The 27,517-nt window shown below is 42.5% G+C and overlaps 2 protein-coding genes across 3 annotated transcripts; both read right to left on the minus strand.

The window, feature by feature from the left end:
• Positions 1–227: 227 nt before the first annotated feature.
• LOC128440039 (immunoglobulin-like domain-containing receptor 1) lies at positions 228–6,956 on the minus strand. Its single transcript, XM_053422619.1, has 9 exons — positions 6,698–6,956; positions 5,679–5,849; positions 5,022–5,171; positions 4,326–4,445; positions 3,628–3,774; positions 2,981–3,094; positions 2,406–2,587; positions 1,376–1,993; positions 228–1,220 (listed from the first exon to the last, which is right to left on the minus strand). Exons 1-9 carry the CDS (start codon positions 6,753–6,755, stop codon positions 1,182–1,184), a joined length of 1,599 nt encoding a protein of 532 aa, XP_053278594.1. The 5' UTR covers positions 6,756–6,956; the 3' UTR covers positions 228–1,181.
• A 3,885-nt stretch (positions 6,957–10,841) lies between these two features.
• LOC128440026 (immunoglobulin-like domain-containing receptor 2) lies at positions 10,842–27,350 on the minus strand. Of its 2 annotated transcripts, XM_053422603.1 has the most exons (10): positions 27,212–27,350; positions 23,634–24,020; positions 20,906–21,025; positions 17,255–17,311; positions 14,951–15,097; positions 14,666–14,833; positions 14,422–14,550; positions 13,742–14,078; positions 12,913–13,645; positions 10,842–11,167 (listed from the first exon to the last, which is right to left on the minus strand). In XM_053422603.1, exons 1-10 carry the CDS (start codon positions 27,333–27,335, stop codon positions 11,132–11,134), a joined length of 2,238 nt encoding a protein of 745 aa, XP_053278578.1. In that variant the 5' UTR covers positions 27,336–27,350; the 3' UTR covers positions 10,842–11,131. The 2 variants fall into 2 exon arrangements, with proteins under 2 accessions (XP_053278578.1, XP_053278582.1); XM_053422607.1 differs by lacking the exon at positions 17,255–17,311.
• Positions 27,351–27,517: the final 167 nt, after the last annotated feature.

Raw genomic sequence — 27,517 nt, forward strand, 5'->3', positions numbered from 1 at the left:
TTTTGTATATATTCCTGTTTGAAAGAATGTCGATAACTGCCTAATTTTAAATCCAAGCTCAAAACCACAGAATTATTTAACTCCTGGGACTGTGTATAAAAATGAACTCTGTAATATAAATGGAGAAATAAAGCAATTTCTGGATTTTTGTTTAACACTAGGCCTTAGGTTAAAATAACAAAACTTTTAGGACGGCATAATTACATTTGACAGTATAATGAACAATATACAGTTTTGTTATACCCAAAAGGTAAAACGTTTTTATTTTCATATTTATCAATAAACACAAACAGTTTTTACATTGTACAGTGTAAAAACAAAAGATTAAAATCTAAAACCTAAAAAATGACAGTGGAAGGGTCAAAACTAAAATGTGTCCATCTGAAACATGCCTTGATACACATGGGAGGTGTGTGTGGGTGGGCAGTTAAGTTTGAAAACTTTAAAATGTCTTTAAAAAACACGAAAAAAACCACTTTTGCCCTTTAAGATTGTTGACAGATCAGAACATCAGAACATTACCATGACAAATACTTATTTACATGCAGTGTTTACAGTAAATGTCTCCTTCAATCTTCTTATGTACAAACTACTGAACAGATGCCACTTCTACATTTTCCTTCAAAACATTATTAAAACAATTGCACTAAAGTCAATAGGAGATAGGAAAAAAAAATATTTACAAAAATGATAAAAACTAACTTCAGCATTCCCAGGAATGTATTCATATTGATGTGTGAATAAATAGCTCTATTGTAACTGTGTGTTGTTTGTTTACTGGCACAGAGTAATTCTGCATTAATACCGGTTTCAAAAGGAGAAACGTTCATTCTAAAGCTACATAAAAGACTTCAGAATACTGAATTTCACTGATTAACCAGCAGGGGGAGGTAATAACCCACAAATCTGTTCAGTAGCCCCAGTAAAGACTTGGTATTTTACTTGGCAAAAACCACTGTAGGCTACCAAAAAGGATTTGTCTTGACACCAATCATTTGTTTTACCATCTTCACACTTTCTCAGTATCACATCTCTGCCAGTTTCCCTCGTGCGTGACATCTGCTGGTTCATGATTCATTTCAATACATAAGAATTGGTGGCCCGACGACAAGCTCCCAGTTCTACAGAGCCGTGCGTGTTCTCTGGACCAGAGGTAACAGGGCGTTTCACAGCTGGAGGGTTCAGATGACGATGCTGGTGCCACTGCGAGAACTCTTGCCCTGAGAGAGACACACTAACTTTAAAATCACGTTACTTGAAATCAGTGTAACTCAGACTTTTGTGTGTGTTTGTTTGATTGCGTGTGCGTTTGTCTTGATGTAAGTGCGTAAGTGTGCCTTATAGCTCTTATCAACTACAGCAGCGAGTGTCTTACAGAGTAGCGTTCATTCCTCCGCGTCCCCGGTTTCTGTCCAGGCTCGTACTCGGAGTAGCTGGGTGGTTTGTCAACCAAGCCTCCACCTCCTCTTCTCCCTCCTCCCCCTCCCCCACCTCCTCCTCTCCTGCTGCTGGCCTCATCATCCGAGCTCCAGGACCCTCGTCTTGATTGCCGGGATGCAGGTGGGGAATTGTTTGTCCTGGACCTGGTGTCGAACAGGTCATCCCTGGAACGGGAGCGGGGACGGTCCATGCCTCCTCGTGACCCGTTGTAACTTGGTCCGTCCAGGGTGTCCTGGCTGTAGCTCCGGGGCATGACCCTAGATCTGGTGGGTGAGGGGTAACGCCTACCTGCTACCCCTCGTTCATCGCGGCGGCCGAAGCCACTGCGGCTGCTCTCACTCGAGCTCGGGGGGCGAGTCTTGGGTGCAGGGGGTGGCATTCTGCTTGGGTGCTGCTCCCTTATTGGTGGAAGTGTGATGACACGACGCTGTGGTGGGCCTTCATCAAGGGCAGAGATCATGCTGGGAGGGCCGGGGGAAAACGGGACAGTCATGGGAATGTGCTGGGGAGGAGGTGGAATGTATTGCATGTGTTGGGGTGGAGGTGGCTGGGACTGATGGGAGGCGGAAACCAAAATAAATGAAAAATGAGAGGTTAACAAACAGAGAAGAAAAAACCCACATGAAAACCACCACGTGCACATTTTCTTTGCAGTTATAGCACAAGAAACACTTCACTCTACCATACAGTATCAATGGGAATGACTTTTACTTTTTGGGTAGTTTTTAAATCACCACTCACTACTTCGATCTCCAACATGGCTAGAAACAAGATGTACAAACTAGTTCTGACTGAGTAAAACAATCTCTGACCCAACACCATGTCTCCTCTTTGCCACCACCTGCCTGAGTAATCTTTCTAAACTACATCACCCAAAATACTTCCTCTACAGAAACACAAACAGAAACAGTTTATTATTGGCTTATAAATAGATACAGATACGGATTTAACGAGCAGCTACATACCTGTAAGAGAGGAGTGGTCATGTCCATCCCCCTCACCTGGCTCTCCAGGTAATTAAGCATCTGATTGGTGTTGGCAGGGCTGTGGTGGCCAGGGACACTGGGTGGGGGCATGCTGTATGCTGAAGACTGAGGGGGAGGGAGGGGCATTGGCTGCATTTGCATTATCTTCCCAGAGTTAGAACCTGGAGGAGAAAACAAAGTCAGATGATTACATTTACAGAGATAAACCCATCTGCAGTCTGGAGGTGTTAAAGCTCCAGTGTGTAGAATATAGTGACATCTAGTGGTGAAGTTGCAAACTGCAGCTAAAATCCACTCGCTCCATCCTCCTCTTTCAAACAAGAAAGAGAACCTGTGGAAGCTTTCAGTTGTCATAAAAACTCAAAAAGGTGTTTAGTGGCTAATGTAATAAAACATGGCGGCCTCTGTAGAGAGAAACCACTCCCAAAGTAAATATGAAGTTTTTGAATACAAAGGGAACATTCTAGGGTAAATAAAACACTAAATCGTTCAATTTAGATGAAACGCACTAGTGAAAACTGTGTCCATTGTCATGCTGGGTCATGTGTGCGTACCTGGGTAGAGCATCGGGTTCATCTGGGATGAGGCGTGGCTCATTGGTCCATATACCGGCTGTCCTCCCATCCAGGACATCTTAGCCTGCTTCATCATGCGATGCTGCATCACCGCTGAAAGATGACGACACAAACAGATTTACAATAAACTTTTCCTAAAGACGTTTCCTAAACTTAGTGTTATTAGTACAGTGGCCGTTTGCGTAGCCGGTGGTTATGCTAGCAGCATCTGTCTCAGCTTTCTAAACATTAACACAAAGGGGTTAAAACTGTTCTAACAACTCTTAAAGCTTTGGAACAAACTCATTTAATTTGGTTACGTGAGATTGCTGAAATCTCCTTTTAGCCTCAGCAAAACTTTAAACATGCAATTTTACTTTGGGTTTTATCCACCATCACTTATATTTATATCACATTAGATAACAATCTTTTCCCAGCTTGAACAGACAGGACTAATGTTAACAGCCACCAACAACTCTGTGAGGATTATATCGTGAACAAATGAACGTCTTCAATGCAAGACGCGGCCAAAATCACAAATCATATATATATATATATATTACTCCCTTGTTGAATTATATTGTTTCTCCTGTGCATGTGAAGCCCTTTTGCAGCCCATTTGGTTTCAGGACCATCCTTAAACCGACCTTTTTCAGGACAGCAGCATTGCTGTGGGCAGCACGGACAGCGCACATAGCAGCAGCATTTCTGAGGGCAACACTGGCAGCAGCAGATAAAGAAGAGGAGGATCAGAAGCAACGCTCCGATGACGATGAATAACACGACCAACCAGTCTGAGAGAGAGGAGGGAGGAAGGATGATCAGCAGGGTGTGGCCAAAGAAACGTATGTTTAATAGGTTTTATAATGTCCGTCAAGGACATTATGTTTTTCTTTTTGTTTGTATGTCTGAGAGCGGGCAAAAATACACAAAACTAAAGTACGGATAATCACAAAACAAGCTCTTGTATGAGAGAGGATTGCATTGAGTGCAAAGCTGTAGCTGAAACTATGAGGTCTGTGTGCGTGGATGGTAACAACTGCAGTAATGGAGTAAAATCCACAAAGTTGGAAAGTTAGCAATCCCTTATGTTATAATGTGAAGTGTAATTATGTAACTGTGGCAGGACTAATTAAATACTCTGGGTCACAACAGTTCAGATTATTAATGGAAAACACTGCTGTAACGTGGCCAGATTAGCTCTAGTGGAGGAATGCGCTCCCCTCTACTTTATATTGTGATATCAAAAGGTAAATAGTTCAGTTTTTAAATCTCCAAGTCAAACATTGTGAAGTTGTGAGTGAGTGTTTGTATCTGCACATGTTTGTTTCTCTTTGTTTCTTACGGTAGACGATGAGTTTGATTTCTTTGTCCGAGTCTCCTGAGGTGTCTCCAGCGGCCTCCACGCTGCAGTAGTACACACCGTTGTCCCACCACATCACCTCATTCAGCACCAGGTCTGCCTCTACACACACACACACACACAAACACACAACTCTAATTAAACAAGGGTCAATGTGCCTTCACAGATTGTCTGTCATTGTACTGATCGAGAATATACGTCAAATGTTATATCGACAAACTGTCACTCCTTCCTTTCACAAGCACGAGACACTCGCGGTCAGGATGAGCTGCTCGAACATTTTTTCATCTTTATGAGCTGGAGCTAACAGCTAACAATCAAAATCATCTATTTAAAAAGGCATATGACCTGATCTGATACAATTTGTCTTTGTCTCTACCACCTTAAATATATCCTTCTCCCTCGAATATGTAAAGCGTCCTTGGGTCTCATGAAAGGCGCTATAAAAAGTTATTATTATTATTATTATTAATAAGACTAAATCTATGGATTATTCACTCGATCATTACTCAATTGGCTGATCTATAAAGTATTTCAGCTGTAACAGGAAATATGTACAAGCTAAATAATAGTTGAAGCAAAGAATTCAAAGAACATTAGTTCTTAAAATTGGATATTGTTTCATCTTGTCCTCGTCACACGCTCGATGGCGTCTGAAGAGCGTTTGCATGAACTCACTGTTTTGAACGCTGATCCTGCGTTCGCGGTATTCAGCTCCCAGGATCGGCTCGTTGCCTCCTCTCTTCTGGATAATAGTGCGTATTGTTCGCTGGCGATCTGGACAGTCATTGGCTGGGTCCTGTCCCAACTGTAGCGCAGACTGGTACGCTGCAGACCACAGACAAAAAAAAACAATAAATAACAAAGTTTGCTGCTTAGCTGACAGTCCAGAGGCAGAATGTCCTGAGGCTCTCCCCTGGAAGCAGCTTAAGACTGAGCTAAGAAGACCGGTGTGATTATATAAGATCCAAACTAAAGAAAAAGAGACAGTTAAAATGGAAACGATGGACAAACACAAATATTTGTAAAAAAGTAAAATGCACATATTTGTCAGAACAGCGTGTTAACTTTGCCTGCTCAACCACTACTGACATAATGTACAACGTGTGCAGGAAGGATTCACAGAGGATAACGTGCTGCTGGAGAAGGGAGACTGCAGCATTGACAGAGTTCAGGAGGTCAAAAGACCCAGATGACCTGAGGATTCTTTTTTTAATAATGACTACACAAGCGTTTGCCTGAAGCCGCAACATGCATCCAACAAGTTATATTCACTATTATACAATATCCCCTCTCTCTGTATTACACTCTTCGGGTGAGTGGGTCATTCCTCACCTGTGGAGTAGTACTCCAGTACCGGGTCCTTGCAGTAGGACTTGAACCTCCAGGTGACCAGGACATCTTGGAGGTTTGCAGAGGTGCTGTAGTCGCAGCGGAGGATCACGGAGGCGAAGAGAGCGGTGCTGCGCTCCTGCTGGGCGACAATCACCTGAATACAGACAGACACTGTGGAGGGAGGGACAACAAACAGACGGTCACATGGCCTGCAGCACTCTTGTGTGTGTGTGTGTGTGAGTGTGTGTGTGTGTGTGGGGGGAATAAATCTAACTTGTGCCAAAATTAGTTAATTTAGAGAAACAGTAGCCTATGGCACTTTGGACAAAAAGCAGGGGAAGTGGAGCGTCATCAGAATGAAAGAATGCATCTGACGGTTTCTCAACACAAGGATATATTCTCAAAGAGGCAGAACCAGAAAAACAGGTGACACAGGCAGTGGCACAGGAAATGGCTTACTGTGAAACCACCACAAGCTGGAGTGAAACCAGTCGAGTCACAACTGTCCCTTTATGGAGGTAAGGGACTCTTCTGAGTAAGAGCTGAATATAATTTAAGGTTATATCAACCTCTAATTGCTTTTGTTAAAGTTCTTCAAAAAAATGAACTACTCCAGATAGAAAAAATACTTTCCAACAAAAAGTGATTTGCCTCTTTTGTACAGATACTGGGGATATAACAGTCATTCTAACAATGAGAATGTAACATTATGTATTTGTAACATTGTTTATAAAATATTGTGAATGAAACAGTGTGATTGTAACATTGTCTATAAAATATTGTGTATGTAACATCATTTTTTACGTTGTGTAACAGTGTGTACTTAGTAAAATGTAAGACAGTGTAACACAAGATAGTTTCTTTGTCAGATAAACAAAACATGTCATGTGACCGATACCTGCAGTTTGATTCGTTTCAATCTGAATTTTGAGGTGAAAAATCTCTGAATTCTCGCACTCGTTTGAACGGTTTGTTCTTCAGACCTCCACGAGGGGAAGACGAGAGGAAATGAAATGTACCTTCTAGCAGCGACAGCAGGAGGATGAAGAGGATGGCGGCGCCAGGTAAACTCCACATGACGACGGGAAGCAGCAGCAACACAAGCAGCGAGGAGGCCAAACGACTCACACAGACATACACACGAGTTGAAGAGAAGCGGAGGTGGATTTAAAAGACACACACAGACGTGATGGTTCTGTCGGTGAACCTGAATCTAGACTCGAGTCTTCATGGTCCGGTCTCCTCACTTCGTCTGATCAGTTTCTATCTGGGGCTCAACTCATCTGTGGCCACGCCCCCGAAACAGGTGCAATCATCCCGAGTGGTGACGTCAACAGGTGCAATTCAGAAGATCCCCCCCCCCCCCCCCCCCCCCCCCCCCAACTCAACCAAATGTAATTTGCATAATCTCTTGGATATTTATTTGATATATTTATATTTCTCTTATTTATCATCATATTATTTTATATGAACAACATATTAAACTTGTTTTAACTTTTAATTAACGAAATGTGTTTTGTGTTGGACTGGAAACAAAGAGGTTTAGAAATTCAGATTCAACAGCTCAGCTTTTAAATATCATGTTAAAATACATTTAGATGTGAAAATATTCTATTATTATCATTATTGTTATTGCTGCAAAATTAAAAGGATATTTAGTTTGCCATGTGATTCTTTGGGAAAAGGGTTTTGTATCAGATGACATTTAATATTACATATAAATCATCTGACACAAATCATTTACCCAGTTGAAGAACAATATTCTTTTGATTGTTTTCCTTTGTAAATATTAAACACAGTGGAATAACCAAGTCTTGTTTTGTCCAGTAGAGGAGGTCTGCGCTTAATCCACTAGATGTCAGTCTAAACCAGTTTATATCTGAGCAGGAGCCTCGGTGTCTCTGTTGAGTTCTCAGGTTTAAGGACCAAGTCACTTTTAAACACGTCCTTTATAAACGTCTGTAACTATGTGCACGTGAATGGGACAATGTTTGTGCTGAAGTACTTTTCAAGTCCTTCAGACTCTAGGAGTGTTTTCACCACTCTGCACCTGCTGCTCCCTAATATTCTGTTTTTCCTGGAAACTTCTGCCAAGATCCACCCACCGCTTCCTGCTCGTTCTGTCTGCTGAGGCTTAAACCACAAACACAACTGCACCTTCATTGTGCAGATGATTTGATGTTGAGTGAATACAATCATGAAACCACCCACAATAGAACACTGTAACACAATGTCAGTGAGACCTAACATTAATCCAAATACACTGCAGCTAATACACATACCTGCCTTTATACAGAGCTACATCAGCCAATGGAAAACAACTGTTGCTAAAATGTCAACACTTTTGATGACTCTTCTCACTCTCTTGACTATTGTTGAATTACATGTAATAAAACTACACTTCTCTATGTTACATAGGCTTATTTATAATAATAATAATAAACATAATTTATCTGGATTTGTAATAAGTGGTTGTAAATTTACCAAAGTATATAACTTTTCATTCCACATTTATCTTACAGCTGTAGGTACTTTGCAGATTCAGGTTATTATTATAATGTAACAGATATTAATACTAAATAAAGATAAGCTCTATCTATTCCTGAGCTTAAATATTAACGTCTGAATCAGTGACATCATTTGCAGGGTTTCATTTAAATTTTACTTAATGCTGATTGGTGCAAAAAAAAGAACCTGAAAGACAGGGGAGCCCCGCCCACATTGAACCAGAGCAAGAAGCAAACACACACTTGTTTTAGTTTGTGTCGAGTTGTTTCCCTGCTGATGCCTCTGTGAAGACCAGGAAGGAGTAGCTCAACAACATTCCTGAAATACTCCCCAGCTGTGAGTGGCCACCGTCTTAACTGGTCCCTCCCATCACAAACATACAGTTTATGAGCTCAGACACACACACACACACACACACACACACACACACACACACACACACACACACTCACACACACACTCACAAACACACACACACACACACACACACACACACACACACACACACAGTTAGAACAACAGGGCACACAAAAACCAAAAGAAAGTATGGGTCTCCGTGTGGATATCACACCGAGTTCCTCATGTAGAGTCCCTGTAGTCGAGAAGAATTCAAATCCTGTAGATAAGAAAATGTAGTAATATAAGATATGTGTGGATTCGTGTGAAAGACCTTCGCCATTTGTATTGTGTAAATTCTTCATGATATCCATCTGAAATATGATGACGCTATAGCGGAGAAGAGAAAGACAAGTTCAGTCCACCAATGCCTGTACTTCATGATTCATTAACAACAGAATAAACTTCGTACAATAAAATAAAGGATGAGCTCACATATTTCATATTTCTGCAGAGTTTATTTGCTGAGAAGATACGAGGACAAACACTGTGTATGTCTCGATGTCACGTTTGCCACCGCGCGTCTCGCCATTTTAGAAAACACACACTTCAACGGACACAAGCGTGGCCACAAACTCACTGTGGAGGACAAAACAGCTGATTTGTGTGGCTGCGCGAAGACAGACAGACTCTGGTGACAACAATGAACAAAGACATGAGTCATACTACATTACACATTGTCTCTTTTACAGAGGTAAAGAGTCATATCTCTCTCTCTCTCTCTCTCTCTCTCTCTCTCTCTCTCTCTCTCTCTCTCTCTCTCTCTCTCTCTCTCTCTCTCTCTCTCTCTCTCACACACACACACAGTTGTCAGTACCAGTCAGCAGTAGAAAACTAAACACTGACGTTAGGCTTTTCTCAAATGAAGGCAGGAATAATGATATTATTGTGAACAGAAGGAGCAACACAACTGATAAATGTGCAGAAATCAGTGAGTCATTGTATTGTGTGTGTGTGTGTGTGTGTATCTTTGATAACACAATAAAGTGTTGGTTAAGCTGTTGACTCAGCAGTGATAAGAAGAAGCTGAACAACAGTTATCAAATCAAAGACACTTCATCTTATGTACACAGTCTCACTGGAGCACATAGACAAACACGATCATTTACAAATTACAACAGTCTTATCACACCTCACACACAAAAAGGTAAAGTGTGCGCACACAGACTTTAGTACAAACTTGTTTTCCAGGAAAGCTGCAGTTCAATACCTCACATGTTAATATACTAAATGTAATCAGGTTTACGTCCCTCGAAGTTACTTTGTGCAAATTCTAACATGTTTAAATACAATATGAAACTCATTGACACACAGAGAAACGAGTACTGCTGCTGCTTCTACTTCAAACCACCGCAGCAAACACAGCAACTAACATTAAGACTTGATATTTTAGTTTACACAACTTTACTATAAATAACTATAAATGAAAAGAAAACACAAATACAACCAAATGTATAAAAACGTGAATTAAGAAAATATTTGTTCGTGAAATGTAAACATAAGTGCACATATTTCTGCATTGTTTATCCTGTAAAATACAAGTTCTCATATTAGCGCATATCGGCAACACGATAAGTCGGGGAAAAGGCTCACATCGGCAATAAATCGTCCGGGCTTGAGATTTCGGTCCAAATATTTTCCTTGTTAACTCTCCTTTAGTCTCATAACAACTTTTAGGTGAAAAGAATATATAAGACTGATTCTAAATGCTCCTCTGATTTCAGCCTCTCTCCAACAGTGTCTGTTGTCTTCCCTTTGGTGTCGAGCTGGTAACGTGCAGTGAGTTTATTAGGGCTGGTTCCACTGCAGTGGGAAACAACACTGAAGAAAACTGTGGACAAAGGCAGAAACAGAAACGTTTTGGGCCATGATAAAAAACAACAATAAGTTGAAAGATGCTGAAACTCAACATAGAGCTGAGGGTGAACTGCCCCTCTGTAGATACACATCATATTAACATTAGATCATGTTGGCTGCTACTTCCAGCTTTACTTGACATTTAAGTCTCTGGACCAGTTGGGTCCGTGTCTGAACATATGACTGAATGACGCAGTGCGTGTGTCGTCCAACATCTGAAGTCAACTCGACAATAATGGTGTTGATGCGACAGTTGAGCTTTTTAAACGCAGATATCTCATCAAATCGAAATGAATGAACTCATTGTGCTCGAAGCGTAAAAGCAAAGTCAGAGCGTCTTGCAGCGAGATGAGGGAAGACAGACATTGTCCTCCCTCGGAGGGACGGTCCCCCTGTCCCCCCCCCCCCCCCCCGGGTTCAGTGTTAGTCCAGCTGAGATATGCGAGAGGCAGTTGGTGACAGAAACAGAGCGGCGATGACCTCATCACTCGGTGACGTAACGCCAGGAAAGCCACAGTGACAGTCTCGATAATAAAAGTGTATCTGTTCGTTGCTTCATTCACTGATTCAGCTTTCCACACTCCGGTGAAATCCCTCATCTCTGATCAGCGGACGTGCCGCTCCCCCCCTCCGGTGTCATGGACGTTTGCTGCGTCTGCTCCAAGACCTCAGTCTCTGTGGCCGTCAGTCGATCAGACGATGAGGGAGTCCCGGCTGAGGAGGGTGCTCTAGGGGTGATTAAAAAAAAAGAGTGAGCCATTAAAACAACAGCAGAGTAAACACAAACAAATATTAAAGCATCATTTGTTCAGTGGAGTGAGACAATGCAGAGGCAGTGGACATTAGCCAGAGGAGGTTGTGGTGGTGAAGTGGAACCTGGGACAAACTGGGCCCTTTAACTTTTTTTCTAATTATTTGCAGATTCGCTTGAAACCCCCGCTCGAGGGCAGAAAACTGATATATGACAAAATATCAATATGGCAATATATCTCAAACTCTATGAAACAAATTTTTCTTTCGTTAAACAGATAATGTGATGTCGTTTTATGTCAAACAATGTATCGATTATCACAGATTCGCTGTATCGTGCTATTAATGCTATTGTGGGCAGCGTATCGCGTATTGTATCGTCAGTTAATCTGGGATTCCCACCCGACTGATTAATGAAGTTATGTTGTTCAGGAAGTCTTTGGTGTTGAAAACCATTTTGACCCAGGTCTGGGGGGGGGGGGACATAACCGGTTATGATTGTTATGGAGAGTAGTTGGATACAGAACAGGCTTCTACCTAGTCTTCACTCTGGTAGCTTCTGAACCTGACCTGTCAAAAGTACAACAACAACACTTACTGTCGGTCCTACAAATCTTATTCACACTGCAATGTTAGAGTTTCTCAACATCAGAGTCCAGATGTTAATAGTTTTAATCCCAACAGGTTTAAAATATATCATATTCTCAGTAAAATCGATTTCGATCCCCCACTTCCATGCTCTTGAAAATTAGACTAAAAAAGAAGCGGGCCATAATCCTAATTACATGATCACTGTCAAGGTGCAGGTTCATGAAAATTGTGGAGCCTAAAATGTGTTTGTAGGTCGACACTTGATCTTTTTGTTTCATTTCTTTTCAGGGGTGTTGACCTTGGGCCGTATGTAAAGATGTGAGACACAGGAGTTCTCTGAAAATGGCGGCAGGCTGCAGTAGAGGTCGTGAACCCTGCCTCCTCCATGTTAATCGATGAGACACGTTCCTATTCAATAAATTATTGTCAGACATGGTTCCTGTCATTTTAGGTCGTTCTAATCACACTGATGTATGTTCATGTTTCCTCCATCTCCAAATCGCTACTTTACAGTAGACGGGGCGTGAAATGGGCGTTCATATCCGGGATATTTCATATCTGGACAGAGAAAGGAAGTGGAGACCCACAGTCTATGGTGTTGACTGATGAGACATCCTGAGTCACCCTGTTTCTTTGTATTCCATTTTACAGGACTGATAAATGCTTTTTACTTTGGACGACCTGCTGAGTGTTTTATTATTCAATCATCAAATCAAGTTTTTATCTTTTTTGCTCACTTTGCTCTCACATCACTGCTGCTTCTCTCAGTCTCTCCAATGAAGAAAACAAGATCACATTATTTTTAATGTTACTAAACAGGACATGACAGTGATTTCTTGCTTTGCTGTACTATTATCTAAAATCATCGGATATTTCCATCCTGTCACTGGGACTTCATTGGTTCATTTTTTATTTAATCCCAAATTCCTCTGGTTAAAACACAGGTTTAGTGCCTGAGTTCCTCAAAAGGTTCATGGGCCCTTGGGGAAGTTTGTTCGGTGGAAATGACCCAGGAGATATTTTAAAAGCTTGAAAAAAACAACACTGTGTGTTAAATTCTCTGTAGTTAGCCAAGAGTTAGCAAATACTTTCATTGATTACAAACCTAAAAGGAGGTTTCAATGTAACTCACCACTTTCCGGGACTTGTCTCTGGGTTCCTCTCTGTGGCTGGGCAGGGAGAGGGCAGACGGCTGAGGGGAGCGAGTGTTTGCAGGGAGAGGCCGCGGTGATGGCCGGTCAGACCTGCTTCGCTCTGTGTCCGAGTAAGGAGGCAGTGAATCTGCCTCTGGCCTGTTACTGGGAGAGCGGCTGCAGTGGCGACTGGATTCCCCGCTGCTCTTTTTCGAGCTGCCCTTCGAGGGAGTGTCTGAATCCTCCTCACCCCGGGCCCCACTCTTCCCCTGGCCGACCCCACGCAACTTGGCCTTGCGGTCGAGCAGGCTGTTCAGGAATGTGCCATCATAGTCCTTCTCTTGAGAGGAGGTCGATGGAGGACTGACTCTGGGAGGAGGAGGAGCAGGACGATCACTGTCCCAAGTGCCCCTCCTCTTTGTGGGTGAAGGAAGTGGACTTATGTTGTGTCCGTTTTTCCTGCTCCATCTGGAATGATCTTCACGATCCCTGTCGTCTTCCAGCTCATTTTCATCATTGTAGTAATGTTGAGCCGGACAATCGCGGTAAGAAGGATATCGATTCGACTCCAGAAACTCCATCTCATAGTGTCCTCGGTCTTCTTCCTTCTCCGCTCCTCTGTTTCCTCTCTGCTTGTAGCAAGATGCAAACTCCTCCAGCTCGTCCAGGGAGCCGGTGCGTCCCGCCGAGCGGTACGACTTTCTGTGCAGATGCTCCGAACGAGGGTTCCACCTGCAAAACACAGCCCGAGGCCAAGAGAGGACAGAGTGACAAGGATGTTTGTGAGGGTGTGTGGGACAGAAACTAGGCATTCAGAGATGTCTGTACCTGCTGCGGTTCTCCTCTTCGCTGTGGTTCTGCTGATGTTGACTGCGTCCAGGCCTGCGCGTCGGTGAGGAGGGCGGAGGATCGTCGCTGTAGCGTCTCGGAGGAAGAGGCTCTTCCTGGCACCGCCGGGGCTCTGGATCGCGATGACGCTGGGGTGAAGTGTGGTTTTCACGATAGCGCTGTGGCTCCGGGCTGCGGTTGTCCCGGTGGCGTTGGGGTTCAGGCAGGGGGTCTTGGTCGGGGATGGCGGGCAGAGCCTTTTTCTGGATGTTTCTGTATGTTTGGCGGAAGGCAGTTTCTCCCTCGTGGAGAGAGCTCAGCTCGGACAGACTGCAGGCTGCACAGGGGAAGTAAAGTCACTCATCAATAAAGAAAGATTGAAGAGAGAATTCAACTTTTTTTTAAAGGAAGACAATGCAGATGAAGTCAAAGTCCTCATGAAATTAAAAAGTGTCTAGGCATGCAGACCAGCTAGTGTATCACCTCTGAACTACAGGAAATTCAATATGCAGGAAGCTTGAGTGCAGAGCGGCATGCCAAGACAGGCTGAAGAGAATCAAAAGCCCCAAAGACACAATCAGCAGGATGTACAGTAGAGCATGCAATCAGTCTCTATCCATCTACATTGATGGACAGATCCTTGAGAGAGTGAAGCCCCGGGACGGTTTCATGCAGCTTACACTGGGGGCTGATGGATCTGGAGGGGTTGAAGTGAGCCAGCTGTTTCTCTACATACTGTAGCACCCTGAGAGAGTCCTGATCCTGAGGGGACGGCACGCGGTAGGGAAGCCCTACAGCATGCATCGGCACTGGAGATACACACTTGACCCGTCAGCATAGGAATTCTCTGTTCGTCTTTGTGTTTGCGCGTTTCAGTAATTTTAAAAACACATATTCACTGGAAAATAAAGAGTAAGACCTCACTTGCTGTGAGTACGCTGGCGTCTGAAGGGGGGGCAGAAGTCATCTGGCTCACTAGGGAGGGAGGAGCGATGGGTACCATGGTCGGGACACCAGAGACGAAGTATGGAGGGTAGACAGGGGACTGAGGGCTGGAGGTTCCTGTCTTTATACCCTTACCTGCCTCATACACTAAGAAAGAGCAACACAAACCCAGTAAGACCTTCAGTACAAACACTTCTTTCAGACGGTGCTTGTATAACCTCCATGTGTGTGTGTGTGAGTGTGTGTGTGTATGTTTATACTCACGGTGTCTGGGGCAGCAGCATGTGTCGGGGCAGCACCAGCAGCTGACGTAGCAGCAGCAGGAGTGAGGACAACACTGACACCAACAAACGCCAAACAACAGCAGGAATAACACACTGCCCAGTGCTACCGACGCCACAAACACCCACTCTGCAAGTACACACAACACACAATCCTGCATAAAACACACATAAAAAACACACACACTGACATAAAAACAAGTCATACAGGCAAATATTTACTCGTCACAGATGGTTTGTGTTAAAGCACCACACTTCTGCAACACTGTTGGACTCAATTAAAAGAACAAACTGATGTATTAGAACCATGAACATATCAGTGTTTTCCACACATTCTTCTGAGTTAAAATCCAATGCCTACATTAACCACAATGCAACACGTTTGTTTGTAGATATGGAGGCCGTTAGCCCCAGGCAGTGATGAGGAGCGAACCACAGAAGTCTGATAATCTCTTTGCTTTACACCCAAATGATGCTGCCTTCAAGTGACCTAAATAAATTTATCCGATTATACACAGCTTTATTATGACGTCCACCGAGGAGTTTGTTTGTATCTGCGCTTGTTTGTTTGATTGTTAGCAGGATTACACAAAAACGACCCGTCGGATTATCACGAAACTTCTATCTTTCTCTATTTACTTTATTTCATTCAAGCTTCACTTCAGCATGGGAGCTTCAGATGTACTAACATATAAAGAGATCAAATTTGATCAAAATTAAAAAACGGAAAGCCAGATGGCATGGCATCCTTTCTTCCTCAATGTGATGCATTTCCTGTAGATCAAGGATGTTGTGACAGGTTTTGAAACACTGAAAAATGTGTCTGTGTGACGGTGAAGTTATGGGACGTCAGTAAGGGGGAGGATTAAGCCTTCTGTTATTAGGTGTCTTTTTAATTTAAACGTTTATATGTAACAAATCAGAACAAATGAAACCTTAACCAGAAAGCGAGTTTTACAAAACATAAAATGAGACTATCAGAGGGTAGAAGGGATAAAGAAAGTAGATCCGATAAACTACATTTATCTGTCTACAGGGACAAAGCAAAGGAAAGGGAAGGAGAAGGCTGATAAGGAAACGTTAACAATGTAATGTCCCTCATGCACACACACACACACACACACACACACCGCACACACACACACACACACACACACACATACGCACACACACACACACACATGTACACACACATACACACACACACACACACAGATCTGCACTTGCAAAGACTCAAAAACAAACATACACACTCTCACGGGAAGCCTGTTTTTGCTACAGGAAGGAAAAGGACAGTTTATGCTGCTCTGAAAGATACTAAAGGTTTGTCTGTTACAATGAATAAGATGGTAATGTGATACACACACACACACACACACACAACCACAAACATAGATCACGGTGGGAGTTGAACATCATGTGCTAATGCAACACTAGCTGTAGAGATAAGCTCACACTAACCATTTGCTCAGTGATTAATTTCCAAACCATCCATTACCTTTAGCATTTCCCACAATCTTTGTGAAAGCTTAGATAGTACGACAGGAATTTGATGTGACATAAAGAAAACTCCCTCCCTCCTCATTTACCAAACGATGACACGTTAACCACAAACATAAATAACTGTAATGACCATAATAGCTGTTTTCCAGCACCGCTCATCTTACTGGGAGCAAGGGCCAGCTCATAATCTGATGAGTGCTGAGCAACAACATCTCTGAAGTCTCTGAAACACCTTTTATATTATTAGCTCTGACATGTAGGTTAGGTTTTTGTTGCTGTTTGTCTGTTAGAAGGGTCACTACTAAAAAACTACCTAACTGATTTTCTTGAGACTTGGTGGAAGGGTGGGGTATGAGCCAAGGAAGAACCCTCCGAGTTGTGTTAGTTTGAGTTGATTTGTATTGATTTGATTAAGGGGCAGGATCTAGGAATTTCTTCTCAATTTCTAGGAAAAAAAATTGAGATTTGTGAATTTCTCAAGAACTAATTTAAGGATCTTGACGATAAAAATCCGCCATACTAAGGGACTGATATCTGAGTGTGTGTAGCATGGTGCAGCTTGACTGACCAAAAGATTGGGCCTTGGTTGAGGTATGTGCTCAACTGAGAGCTATTCTAGTTTGCTGATGTAAAAGGAGGATGGGTTAGACAGTGACAGAGCTGTTAGCACAGAAACTACATGTCTAAATCTCTACCATCTAAAGGATTATTTGGCTAGAGCAGCTGATGGGGTTAGTATGAATGGAAGAAACCAGGTGAGGGTGAGGACACATTATGCCCCTACCTGGCATAATCTTCAAATCAAAGTCGGGCAGCAGATCTTCAGGCACACCTGAGAAACCTGGAGAGAGACAGAGCAGAGGTGACGAGAAGAAAGGAGAGGTGACAAAGGTAAAAAAGAGGAGAGGAGAGGAGAGGAGAGAGAGAGGAGAGGTGACAAGGGCAGATAATAGGAGAGGAGAGAGAGAGGAGAGGAGAGGAGAGGAGAGGAGAGAGAGAGGAAAGGTGACAAGAGCAGATAAGAGGAGAGGAGAGAGGATAGGTGACACAGGCAAAAAAGAGGAGAGGAGAGAGAGAGGAGAGGCGACAAGAGCAGATAAGAGAAAAGAGAGGAGAAGAGGAAATTGGCTCGATGTAATTTGGAATGACTGATTCAAAGAGAGTTACTGCTGCCACAGCATGCACGAGAAGATAAGGAAGACAAAAACAGAGAGAGATACTTGGAGAAAATGAGTTGGCAGTTCAACAGCAGCATGCACCAGAGGACGTTCTGATTCTGTTCCAGCGTGTCCTCATATCAGAGTGATCAGCAGATTGATTGTGATTTCTCATCCTTATCTGTCTGATGAGAAGACCGACTGGAACATGAATCATTCTCATGATAGTAACATGACAAACAGGCAGGTGCTGTGAGTAATGTTACACGCAGAGCTGCAAAAATCACAGATGGAGGCATTCCTCATAAAACATTTTTTTTAAACAAACTGCAGATAAGCTGTTTGTTCCTGAGACAATTTCTTTGTCTCTCTCTTGTCCGACCAGTGAAAACATTGACTCCAGGATGAGAACATTAGATCTTTAAAATACTCTTTCTCTAAATCTCTAAATTTCTCCTTCATATATTTTATGGGTTAGGGTAAAATATTCCGGTATGTTAGCAGGCTTCACATTTATCGCTGCCATTGTTGCTTTTGTCATCACAGTTGTAGAATGAACGTCAACACGGAGACATTGGTCTGACTGGGCTCTCTTCAAGCTGCTCATTGTGCTCTGACTGTGTGTGAATGAAAAGGCACATCACTCTGTTGCATCATTCCACGACGGCCAGTACACTGGAAAATTCACAACGCACAACTGGGCGTGTTGATGACTTGTCTAACACACGGCCGACGTGAAACTGGAAGAATACAAAGATCTCAGGATGAAAAAAAGGAGCTGACGAAGATGTCAACTTGGAAAGAAAACAAGACTCAAGAGCTTTTGGCGATAAGGGCAGTCAGTAAACAAAAGGCACGACCTCTGCAGCTGGACTTATACATCACGTCCTGCCTCCACCTCTACCCAGGTTCCACTCTTTGTCTGAGTGTACCGGATCAAAAATGTTCTGTTGTTGTGACCTTTGATCACAGGCATTACAAATCCTTTTTGAACCATAACCCTCACCATAAATCCTCTAAGAATCAGTCTCTTATTAATATTGTTGTATTTAAGAGGAATTTCTTTTAAGTTTAAAATGTTTTGGCAATTTTAAATCAGCAAAATCCTTCTAGATATAAATATGTGTTTCCTAAATAGAAAAGCAAAACATAAATTCCCAAAACCTGGCATCGTTCCACTGTTGTGTCTTTCTCGTTTCACTTTTCTTTTTAAGGACGACCCCACACGAGGTCAGCAGATGAAACATAAGGGTGATAGATCAAGGGCAGTGTAGCACAAGCTGGGTGAAAAAATTTGCATGGGTGTGCTTTGTTTGGGTGCATATTTCCACCCTGACCTTGTGAGCTGAAGCTTTGTGAAAAGAGAACAAGATACTGGTGTTTGGCCACTGACAGGGTGAATATGCTGAAGAGGAGGAAAAGGAGTATTAAAGCCTTAAAGAGAAGGACTGGAGAAGCAGAGAAGAAGCTGGACTGGATCTGTTCGGCCTGGCTCTGGTCTGACTGCACATACCTCACTTTAGTGTGTGTCTTGGAAGGCTAAACGTGTTCTTTGCTGGATGTGAAAACAAAAGAAAACTATTTAAGTTCTCTGAGAAGCAGCTGCATCTTCACATGAACCCAACAACAGATAAGTGTTGAAGTTTTGCATCGTGTGCCTCTGTACATTTGAGGCATCTTTCGTTAAGTATTTATCCGTTGTTTTTGTCCTCCATCTCCCTCCGGCTGAAGCAATGGAAGGCAGCTTACTTGAGATTTTCCCACTTGCTCATGAATTTGCCTGCAGGCTGGTGATTCACCAAGATTTACTTCTAAATAAGTCTGGGGTTACTATTTTTACTCTAGACATCACGTTTACTCCTCCCAGAGCTCCACAAGAGGGAGTAGGCTCAAAAACAAAAACAAAGACTCTGTCCAGGTTACATGTGACTTCCCCAGGGTCCAGATATTAAATTACTTTTATGCCATCTATCATCTATAATATTTTATTGAACTTTTATTTACAAAATAGTGACCTACAGAGGTTTCCCGATATATCCATGACTCGAGGCTGCTTTAGTGATCAAAGAAATATAATTTGTTTTAATTAATTGTAATGATCCAAAAATACAGGATGGATTTCATTAAGATCAATTAGATTTAAAAAGTTTTCCCCAATTGTTGACACCAGGAATGAAAACATTATTCCCGTGAAAAGTAACTTCTGCACTCTGAAAATGAAGTTTGAAGGTAGAGACAGGAGAAAAGCAGATATTCTAAATATCTGTGTCAATCAGCCCCTTGAGTTCCCAGACGTCCACACCAGTGGACAGCCTCACGTGGTGCCGACCCACCTCTTTTGTATCACCACGCTCTGCTGGCCCTCCCCCCCACGCCATTAAATCTTCCCCCGTCTCCTTTTCTGTGAAGCCATTCGCTTAAAAGACAAAGGAGCCCCCCCCGATCCATTTGCCGTGGCCCCAACTGTTGTTATGGGAACACAACAAGTGCCTCACATGCTACATTAGCTAAACAAGGTGGATTTAGTGTCACTCATGCCAGGCTGAGGACTAATGCAGGAAAATGAAGCAATCTTATTTGGCTGTAGTATCCTATCCTTATCATTAACTTAAACAGGATTCAGAACACACCCAAGTGTTTCCTTACTGTAGCTTATTATTGTGTAATGTGTGTGTGTGTGTGTGTGTGTGTCTCTTTGTGCATACACATAAGTCTCTGAGTGCCAGCCAAACAAAAGTTCAGCCTCAGAGTGAATTAGGGCACAGGGAGCTGCACAGTCTCCCAGTCGTTGTCATGGAAATATTTGTGGTAACTTGGAACACAGAAATGTACACTATCACTGTAACACAACACACTACAGACACTTTTATGCAAGGGGCAGAGAATACACACACACACACACCCACACACACGCACGCAAGTTTCATCATCTTGCTCTATCCATTAACCGACAGTTTGAGTGAAAGCTGTGACGAGAGTTTCCACGAAGTACCACTGTCATAAATCAGCTCATTAATGAGCTTGTGTTGTGTTGTCCGTGATGAATCGTTCAGTTCATAGAGGCGTTCTTATGTAAAATATAATTTAATGATGTGTGTGGGGGAATTCCTAAGAAGGAGATACTGTAGTGTGTAGTCTGCCAATCATTGTTTGGATGTGGCTTGGGTCAGGAGTTTTGGTGCATAAATCAAGTGTGACCGAGCTTTTAGTTTTTTTTTTCGTTACAAAATTAAAATCCTCTGCAATAAACATGTTGGAAAAGTATGTTGGCACCTTACCCAGAACCAGCAGCTCCACAGGGGCTTCGTTCTGACCCTCGAGATCGTCAGATATAACCACTTTGCAGATGTAAACTCCGCTGTCCCCCCACTGGACCTCTCCTATCCGCAGGTCGGCCTCTGCATGGGAAAAAGAGAAGAAGTTAGAAATGAGATGCTAAGTCTTAACACCTCACTGTTTCAAGTTGCTGGGAAAAAAGTTAAATACGGAGGTTTCCAGAAACATTCACACTTTCAAAGTCTGAAAGCAGGGAATGCTTCCATTCAGCTAGAAGAGCAGTGGTGAGGTAAACCACTGATGTTGGGTGACAAGGCCTGAAAATTCCAGTTCATTCTAAAGGTTTTGGATGTGGTTAAAGTCAGGAGTCTCATTGGAGAATACATCTACAGCCACAAACAGACTAGCCATTTGGAGGATTGAGTCGATACACATGCTCGACCAATGGCAAGCCAGTATCAAGTGTCAATCGTGATGTTTCACACCATTCTTATGGAATCAAATGACTAATTGGAACCAAACTAATCAGAAAAAGGAAACAATAATCAGTGTGATAAGAACTCACATTTTGTTTGTTTATCCAAACAACATTTTTCATTTATTGAAGCAGGATTTTAAGCCATAAATAACACAATACCAAAATAGTTTGGCCCATGAGCTGAACACTGGAGACAATGCTGGGCTGCCGACTCCATTGTGAGGGGGTCACACGTATAAATACAGCAGAGAGGAAATGGGTTGTATAATTAACTTCCTTTTCCTGTTAGCCGAGAAAAGGGTAGGAGAGACCAGGAGCACCACAGTGACCAGTCTAACTTTCAATGAAGTGACACCTCCACTCATGCGGCAAACCAAAGTTTTATTTGATTTACTTTAAAGTGACTTTATGATCAAATCAAACATGTCCTGTTGGTTTTCCTTGATTCGTTCTATCTTTCCTAACACACATGCCAACTTTTAAAAATAAATAAATAAGTGTAAGTGTAAGTGTGTTGGTTTGTGTGTGTGTGTGTTAGCCATGTGATTAACAGGACCCCCACCCCCCTCCGCCAAGTGCATGCTGGGACGGACTCCAGCAGCCTCCCTGCGACCCTGAATAGGATTACATGAGTATGGATGACTGGGCGTCTCTAAAAGGAACATAGTCGAAGCTTCCAATATTTTCGTCCACTTACAACATGTCTACTCTGACCAGTTTGAGGACGGGAGATGGAGTAGGATGAAAAAAGAGAAGAAAGAAAAGAGCCTACAGTGAGAGAACTGACTGTGTGGATGGTGGCATGTGAAGAGATCTAGAGAGTAAAAATAAAAGCGAGACATTGAAGTACATCAGCACGGAGGGAGTGAGAGGTGGAGATGAATGGCGGGACAGCATGAAAACCCGTTTCTTTTGTCTGTGTTCCTGGCTGGGGAAGAGAAGGTCGATTCTTCAGCCAGAGTTAGAGCTCCATAAATCCGAGGCCCGCAAACAAGGCTGCCACTCTGTCCAGCGCACACACACACACACGCACACACATACACACACCATACACACGCATATATGCACAGCAGTGTCCCTTAGATGATCTTCTAAAGGCACAATGGTAAGACTGTAAGGAAGTGTAGACCTCAGGAGAGAGGGATGGCATCAGAGTGAATTCCTGTGCTTAATCTCTGGTAAACTGCTGAAATATTTATAAGCTTGACAGATTTATTTATTAATAGACCTGAACAAGCTCCTCCCCCCAGTCTGCTAATTGAAAAATAACCTTGTTAGTGCTTAATGGACGACTAACTTTACAAACTTTAGAATGTTGCAACTGACCTTATGTTTCTAATCAGCTGACATAATGAAAGGGCCAATACAAATACAAATCTATGCTGGTACAGAGTGAAAAAAAGATATAAAATATGTGAAATTCAGTTTTATAATCTTTTATAATTCCTTTTGAAGAGTATGATTAAGATGCAGTCAATGATAATCTATAATACTGTTTGATAGCATCTTAATAAACATGACATGCATTTTATTTGTTGTGTCTCTTAACCCCCAAGAACACTTGACAATACTTCATATATAACAATAATCTCCTGTCCCCTAAGCTTCTATCTACTATTTCTACTGCAAATTACAGAAACCTGTCTGTGACTCGTTTGGTAATTCTCATCTTATCGGGTTCTGAGTCGAGCTTCATTGAACTTGAATAAACAGGTGAACAGCTCCTGGTGCAGCTTCGTGTTTCTATGGACTGAGTCCAACAGATGGTCTTTACTTGTAAAGTAGTTTTTCTACTTTCCACTACTTAAGAAAATACTCATAGTTGATTAGTTATTTCTGATTGGAATAATATGAGTCCTGTCCGTTTATTTCTTCTCCTGTAGCATTAGCTAATAACTCTTGATGGTCGACATTTAATAGTTTCTTCTGACTTATGTAACCTGATTTTTCTGAAAGCTCAGTAAAGTGTACAGTAAAGCTTCTTAATCTTGGCCTCATACCTCCCTTACATGTGCATAGAATCTCTCAGAGTTTGGGTTTTTAATCTGGAATCTGGGGGGAGGGTGAGTCAATGCTCTGATTTATGGCTTCACAAAACTTGCCAGTCTTTGGCAGCAGAATAGTCAAGAGCATTAGTTAAACCAATATGAAACAAAAAGAAAACAGAGATGGTGCTATTGCTATTTCAGTAAACTAGACACACCAAAACTTTGACAATTCGTATAACTTGTTTCATGCTGCAGGAGTCTTACTGTTGATGATGGAGATGTCTCTGTTCTTGTAGTACTCTGACAGTGTGATCGAGGCACCAGAGATGGAGGCCACCATTCGGACCGTCCGGCTGCTGTCGGAGCAGTCGAGGTAATTTGCCGACTTCCCAGACTCGTACCCTATTCCGGCTCCTCCGGTCCCACCCGTCAGGCCGCCTCCTCCCAGGCCTCCACCCATGCTGTCGGGGTAGTTGAAGGAATCCCGCGTGCGGTCGCGGCAGTACGACTTGTAGACCCACTGGACCACCGGGGTCTGCGTGGACACACTGGTGTACTGACACGGCAGAACCACAGACTGGAACAGCACAGCATACCTCTTCTCATCCCTCACAAACACGTTGACCCCCGAGCAACCGGGAGGGAGGACGCCTATGGAGGAAGATAAGAAAACAAGGATCAGGGAAGTGAAAGATGGAAAAATGTATAAATACAAATAAATGAATATAATGTGAGTCTTCATAATCATTTAATTCTTCATGTTTGTTGAACTCTGAGGAGACTCAGAGCGTCAGAGGGGACATGTTGGGGTACTGACAATCACAGGAAGTTAGATGGAGTAGTTTAGCTCAATGATTTTACCACCTCACCGACAGAGTTGACAGTTGAAGCAGAGGCAGAGACTGTGCACAGCGTACGGAGGTAGTTCAGGTACTTTAAAACCTTTAGTCCCATAATCTGTGTCAAAGTTTGAAGTCCACTGAGTCATAGCTCAGACAGATCTGAATGAAAGATGATCCAGATATTTTTTGATTAAAAAAAACCCAGTGGTATCTGACAGAGCAACCCAACAGGCACTGCCAACATCTCATTTATATCAGCATCATTGTAATGGTGCCAAGTTGTTTGTGGGGGGGTTGTAGTTGTCTCGATGATTACCTGCAGGGTGCCAGACTTTGAAAACCACAGACCTTGCAGCCAAAACATGTTTCAGTAATACCTGAGGACGTGTAATGAAGGGGGTTAAGGACGACTGCAGCAAATAGCAACACGCGGTGACTCAGAAGCTCAGGTGACGCCCGCCCTCGTCTGCCCACTTTAAAAATAGCTGACAAACCATGAGCTCCCCTCATCTCCTGATGGAAAGCATACCTGTTATGAATTAGATTGAAATGTCTTTTCACTTTAGTGAGTTAAAACATATCAGCGTTCAAACTACCTGGACAGGCAAGCATATTGTTTTTCATATAGCGGCTATGAAATGAAATAACATTTAAGTTTGACAAGAGATATATTGTAAAACTTGAGCGGCTCAGTAGAGCACAAACCTCTGCCAAGGCTCATTACATTCAATCAAGCTGCCCCAAATTTCACACCCTAATAATTATTACCAAAATGTGCCTGAAAAAAATTCTGGGATTTGCCCCCTGATTCGGATCTGCACCAAAATTGACCACCAAGTTCACGGCTGTCCATCCAGTGGTGTGTAAATCTCTAACTAACAGAACAAGCTAACACACCAACCAACCAACAAACAACTGACCCTGGCTCTTTCAGTAGCTGAAGTCTGACTGTGAGCTGAGTTTGACCCGAGGTTGTTTTGGATCTTCTGAAGCCACAGTACTCTGAGGTCACATGATGACCAGGAGCTCAACTCGGCAGTTCAACATCAACACCCACTGGAGAGAAGACCATGTGAAAAAACACTCCCACACACACAAACACACACACCCCGAAACATCTGCACATGCTGGAGCTGTGTGTGCGTTTCTTAGGCCGAACAGTGGGAGGTGTGACTGAACTGCACCAATGAACAGGGATGAGGTAAATTGTTATGATGTTCCGTTGCCTGATGTCTGATGGATTTGATCAAAAACACATAAGCTACATCGAGCAGTGTTACTTACTGCAAGGTCAGTACGCAGATTTCAAAGTAAAAGCAGTATTGGTTTACTTCCACATGTACAGTATGGGATTTACAGCTTACATAGCTGAACTGAAAAATATGAAATATACAGAGATTGTTAATAAAAAGCCAGTGGATATGATCAGAAATCCATTAATGTCATTGTAAGCACTGCAACGATTTATGGTTTGTTACCGGTGGATTATGGTATCGTGGGAATGTATTGAAATGTTTCTTCTGTATCATCTGAGGATAATTCGTTTTATAGTTAAAGTTGAAAGTTTGAAGTTGTGTGGATTTCAGATAACAAAACAAAACCGGGGCATCGGTTCAGACCAAGATAAATCAAGCTCATTGAAACAGAAATTCCTCAGGGAGGACATCACTGGTCTCTGACTCCTAACAACTGGAACAAAAACACGCAGGAGGTTGGTCTTACTGGGATCACAAGCTGCAGGCGATCCAGGCTTTATTAGTTTTGTGAGGAAGCCTCCTCCAGAGGAGAAAATGAAAGATGAAGGAGGATGGAAGGCGACTGCTGTAATATTGGACAGATAAAATTTGCTTGGGATATTAAGGGTCCTTGAGAAGATAATGCGGAATAAATGTTTCATGTCACATTATTTCTTTTGTGTTTAAGGACTGATTATTGCTCCTGAGTGAAGGTTGTAGTATTAAACTTCTTTATGAGCAGAGAAGGACACTTGACACCTTTTAAATCTGAGGTAGATGAATGAGGATCCATTGATCTTGTTTTCCTGACCAGCCCCAATTATGTCCCTGGTTTTGGTATTAATAATTACATATAATAAATATGACCTGCAGCTGGTTAAGCAGATGGAAGGGCGAACGGATGGACGGATGGATCAATTTAAAATGACTGTTCAATTTAAGGGGATTTTCCATAGGCTATATTTTCCAGTTAAGTTTTTGCTAAACAAGCCTAGAAATGTTTTTTATTCACAAAATTAAAGATTTTTTAAAAACTTTTTAACTACCGGCTTATCTTATCTTATCTATAGATGGATAGATGGATGGATGGAAAGATAGGTAAATGAAAGGATGGTTGGATGGATCTGTAGATGGATGAATGGATACATGGATGGATGATAAGATAGATGGATGAATGGTATATGTATGAAATCAATCAGGACAGAAATTCATTTTAAAGCGCATACATAATGTTAATAATTAAGTCTATCTTATCTTATTGTATACCAAACTAGTAAAGGATCCAATCTTTCTCAAGTACTTTACATGCATGTACTGTGTGTTCTTCCATTATTAAAAGTACTTTTGAATGTACCAGCAGCTGTGAAGGAAATTGTCACTGCACTGAGCGACCAGTGGTTAAAACCAGTTAGAAGTTAAACCTGCTAATCCTCAACCCCCCCCCCCCCCCCCAAAAGTCTGTGGCTCTTTCACACATGACTAAATGTGGAGCTTGAAGCTCCGCACAAAGAAACATCCACACGTTCCTGCAGCGAACTACCGAAGAACCGAGATTTAGAAATGAACAGACGGGTCACCAACACTGGATTTAAAACATATAAATATCCACAGGCTGGATCGAAGTTTTGGTTTAAATGTTGAATCGGCCGCAACAGTCATTGAGCAGCAGGTCGGTGCGTTCATCTGAGGAGACGTTGAGCCGAACATGAAACCGAAGCTAAACAACCTGCTGCTCTTCATCTTCATCTTCATCCTTTTCTCTTACCTGAAACACAAGCGATGAAAATCCACCACTTCAGCGTCAGGAGCATTTCACTCATCCTGCGGCAGCACTTCACCGAAGTTTCCTCCTGATGTTCGGACTCTTCTTCTTCTCTGTTTCTCTCCATCCCGACAAACTGACACATAACGGGACCAGCGTCAAGCTCGCCAAAATAAAACTCGGTTTTTCAGGCTGCACGTTTCAAAATAAAAGCCTATCGACAAGAGAGTATCTACATGTTGTGTGCAGTGATGGAGGAAGTACTCAAAGCTTTACTTCGTTAAAAGTACAACTAAATAGACAAAAACT

Source organism: Pleuronectes platessa, chromosome 1 (genome assembly GCF_947347685.1).
Source record: "Pleuronectes platessa chromosome 1, fPlePla1.1, whole genome shotgun sequence".
NCBI lineage: Eukaryota > Metazoa > Chordata > Actinopteri > Pleuronectiformes > Pleuronectidae > Pleuronectes > Pleuronectes platessa.

Excerpts from the sequence above, each read along its gene's own strand:
- LOC128440039 (XM_053422619.1), bottom strand. The coding sequence starts at position 6,755 with ATGTGGAGTTTACCTGGCGCCGCCATCCTCTTCATCCTCCTGCTGTCG. Across the intron at positions 5,172-5,678 it reads ACTGGAGTACTACTCCACAG|CGTACCAGTCTGCGCTACAG; the intron begins GTGAGGAATGAC and ends TGTGGTCTGCAG. Across the intron at positions 1,221-1,375 it reads GGAGGAATGAACGCTACTCT|GGCAAGAGTTCTCGCAGTGG; the intron begins GTAAGACACTCG and ends TGTCTCTCTCAG.
- LOC128440026 (XM_053422603.1), bottom strand. The coding sequence starts at position 27,335 with ATGGAGAGAAACAGAGAAGAAGAAGAGTCCGAACATCAGGAGGAAACT. Across the intron at positions 17,312-20,905 it reads TGTGGAGCTGCTGGTTCTGG|GTTTCTCAGGTGTGCCTGAA; the intron begins GTAAGGTGCCAA and ends GTCTCTCTCCAG. Across the intron at positions 13,646-13,741 it reads GAAGAGGAGAACCGCAGCAG|GTGGAACCCTCGTTCGGAGC; the intron begins GTACAGACATCT and ends TGTGTTTTGCAG.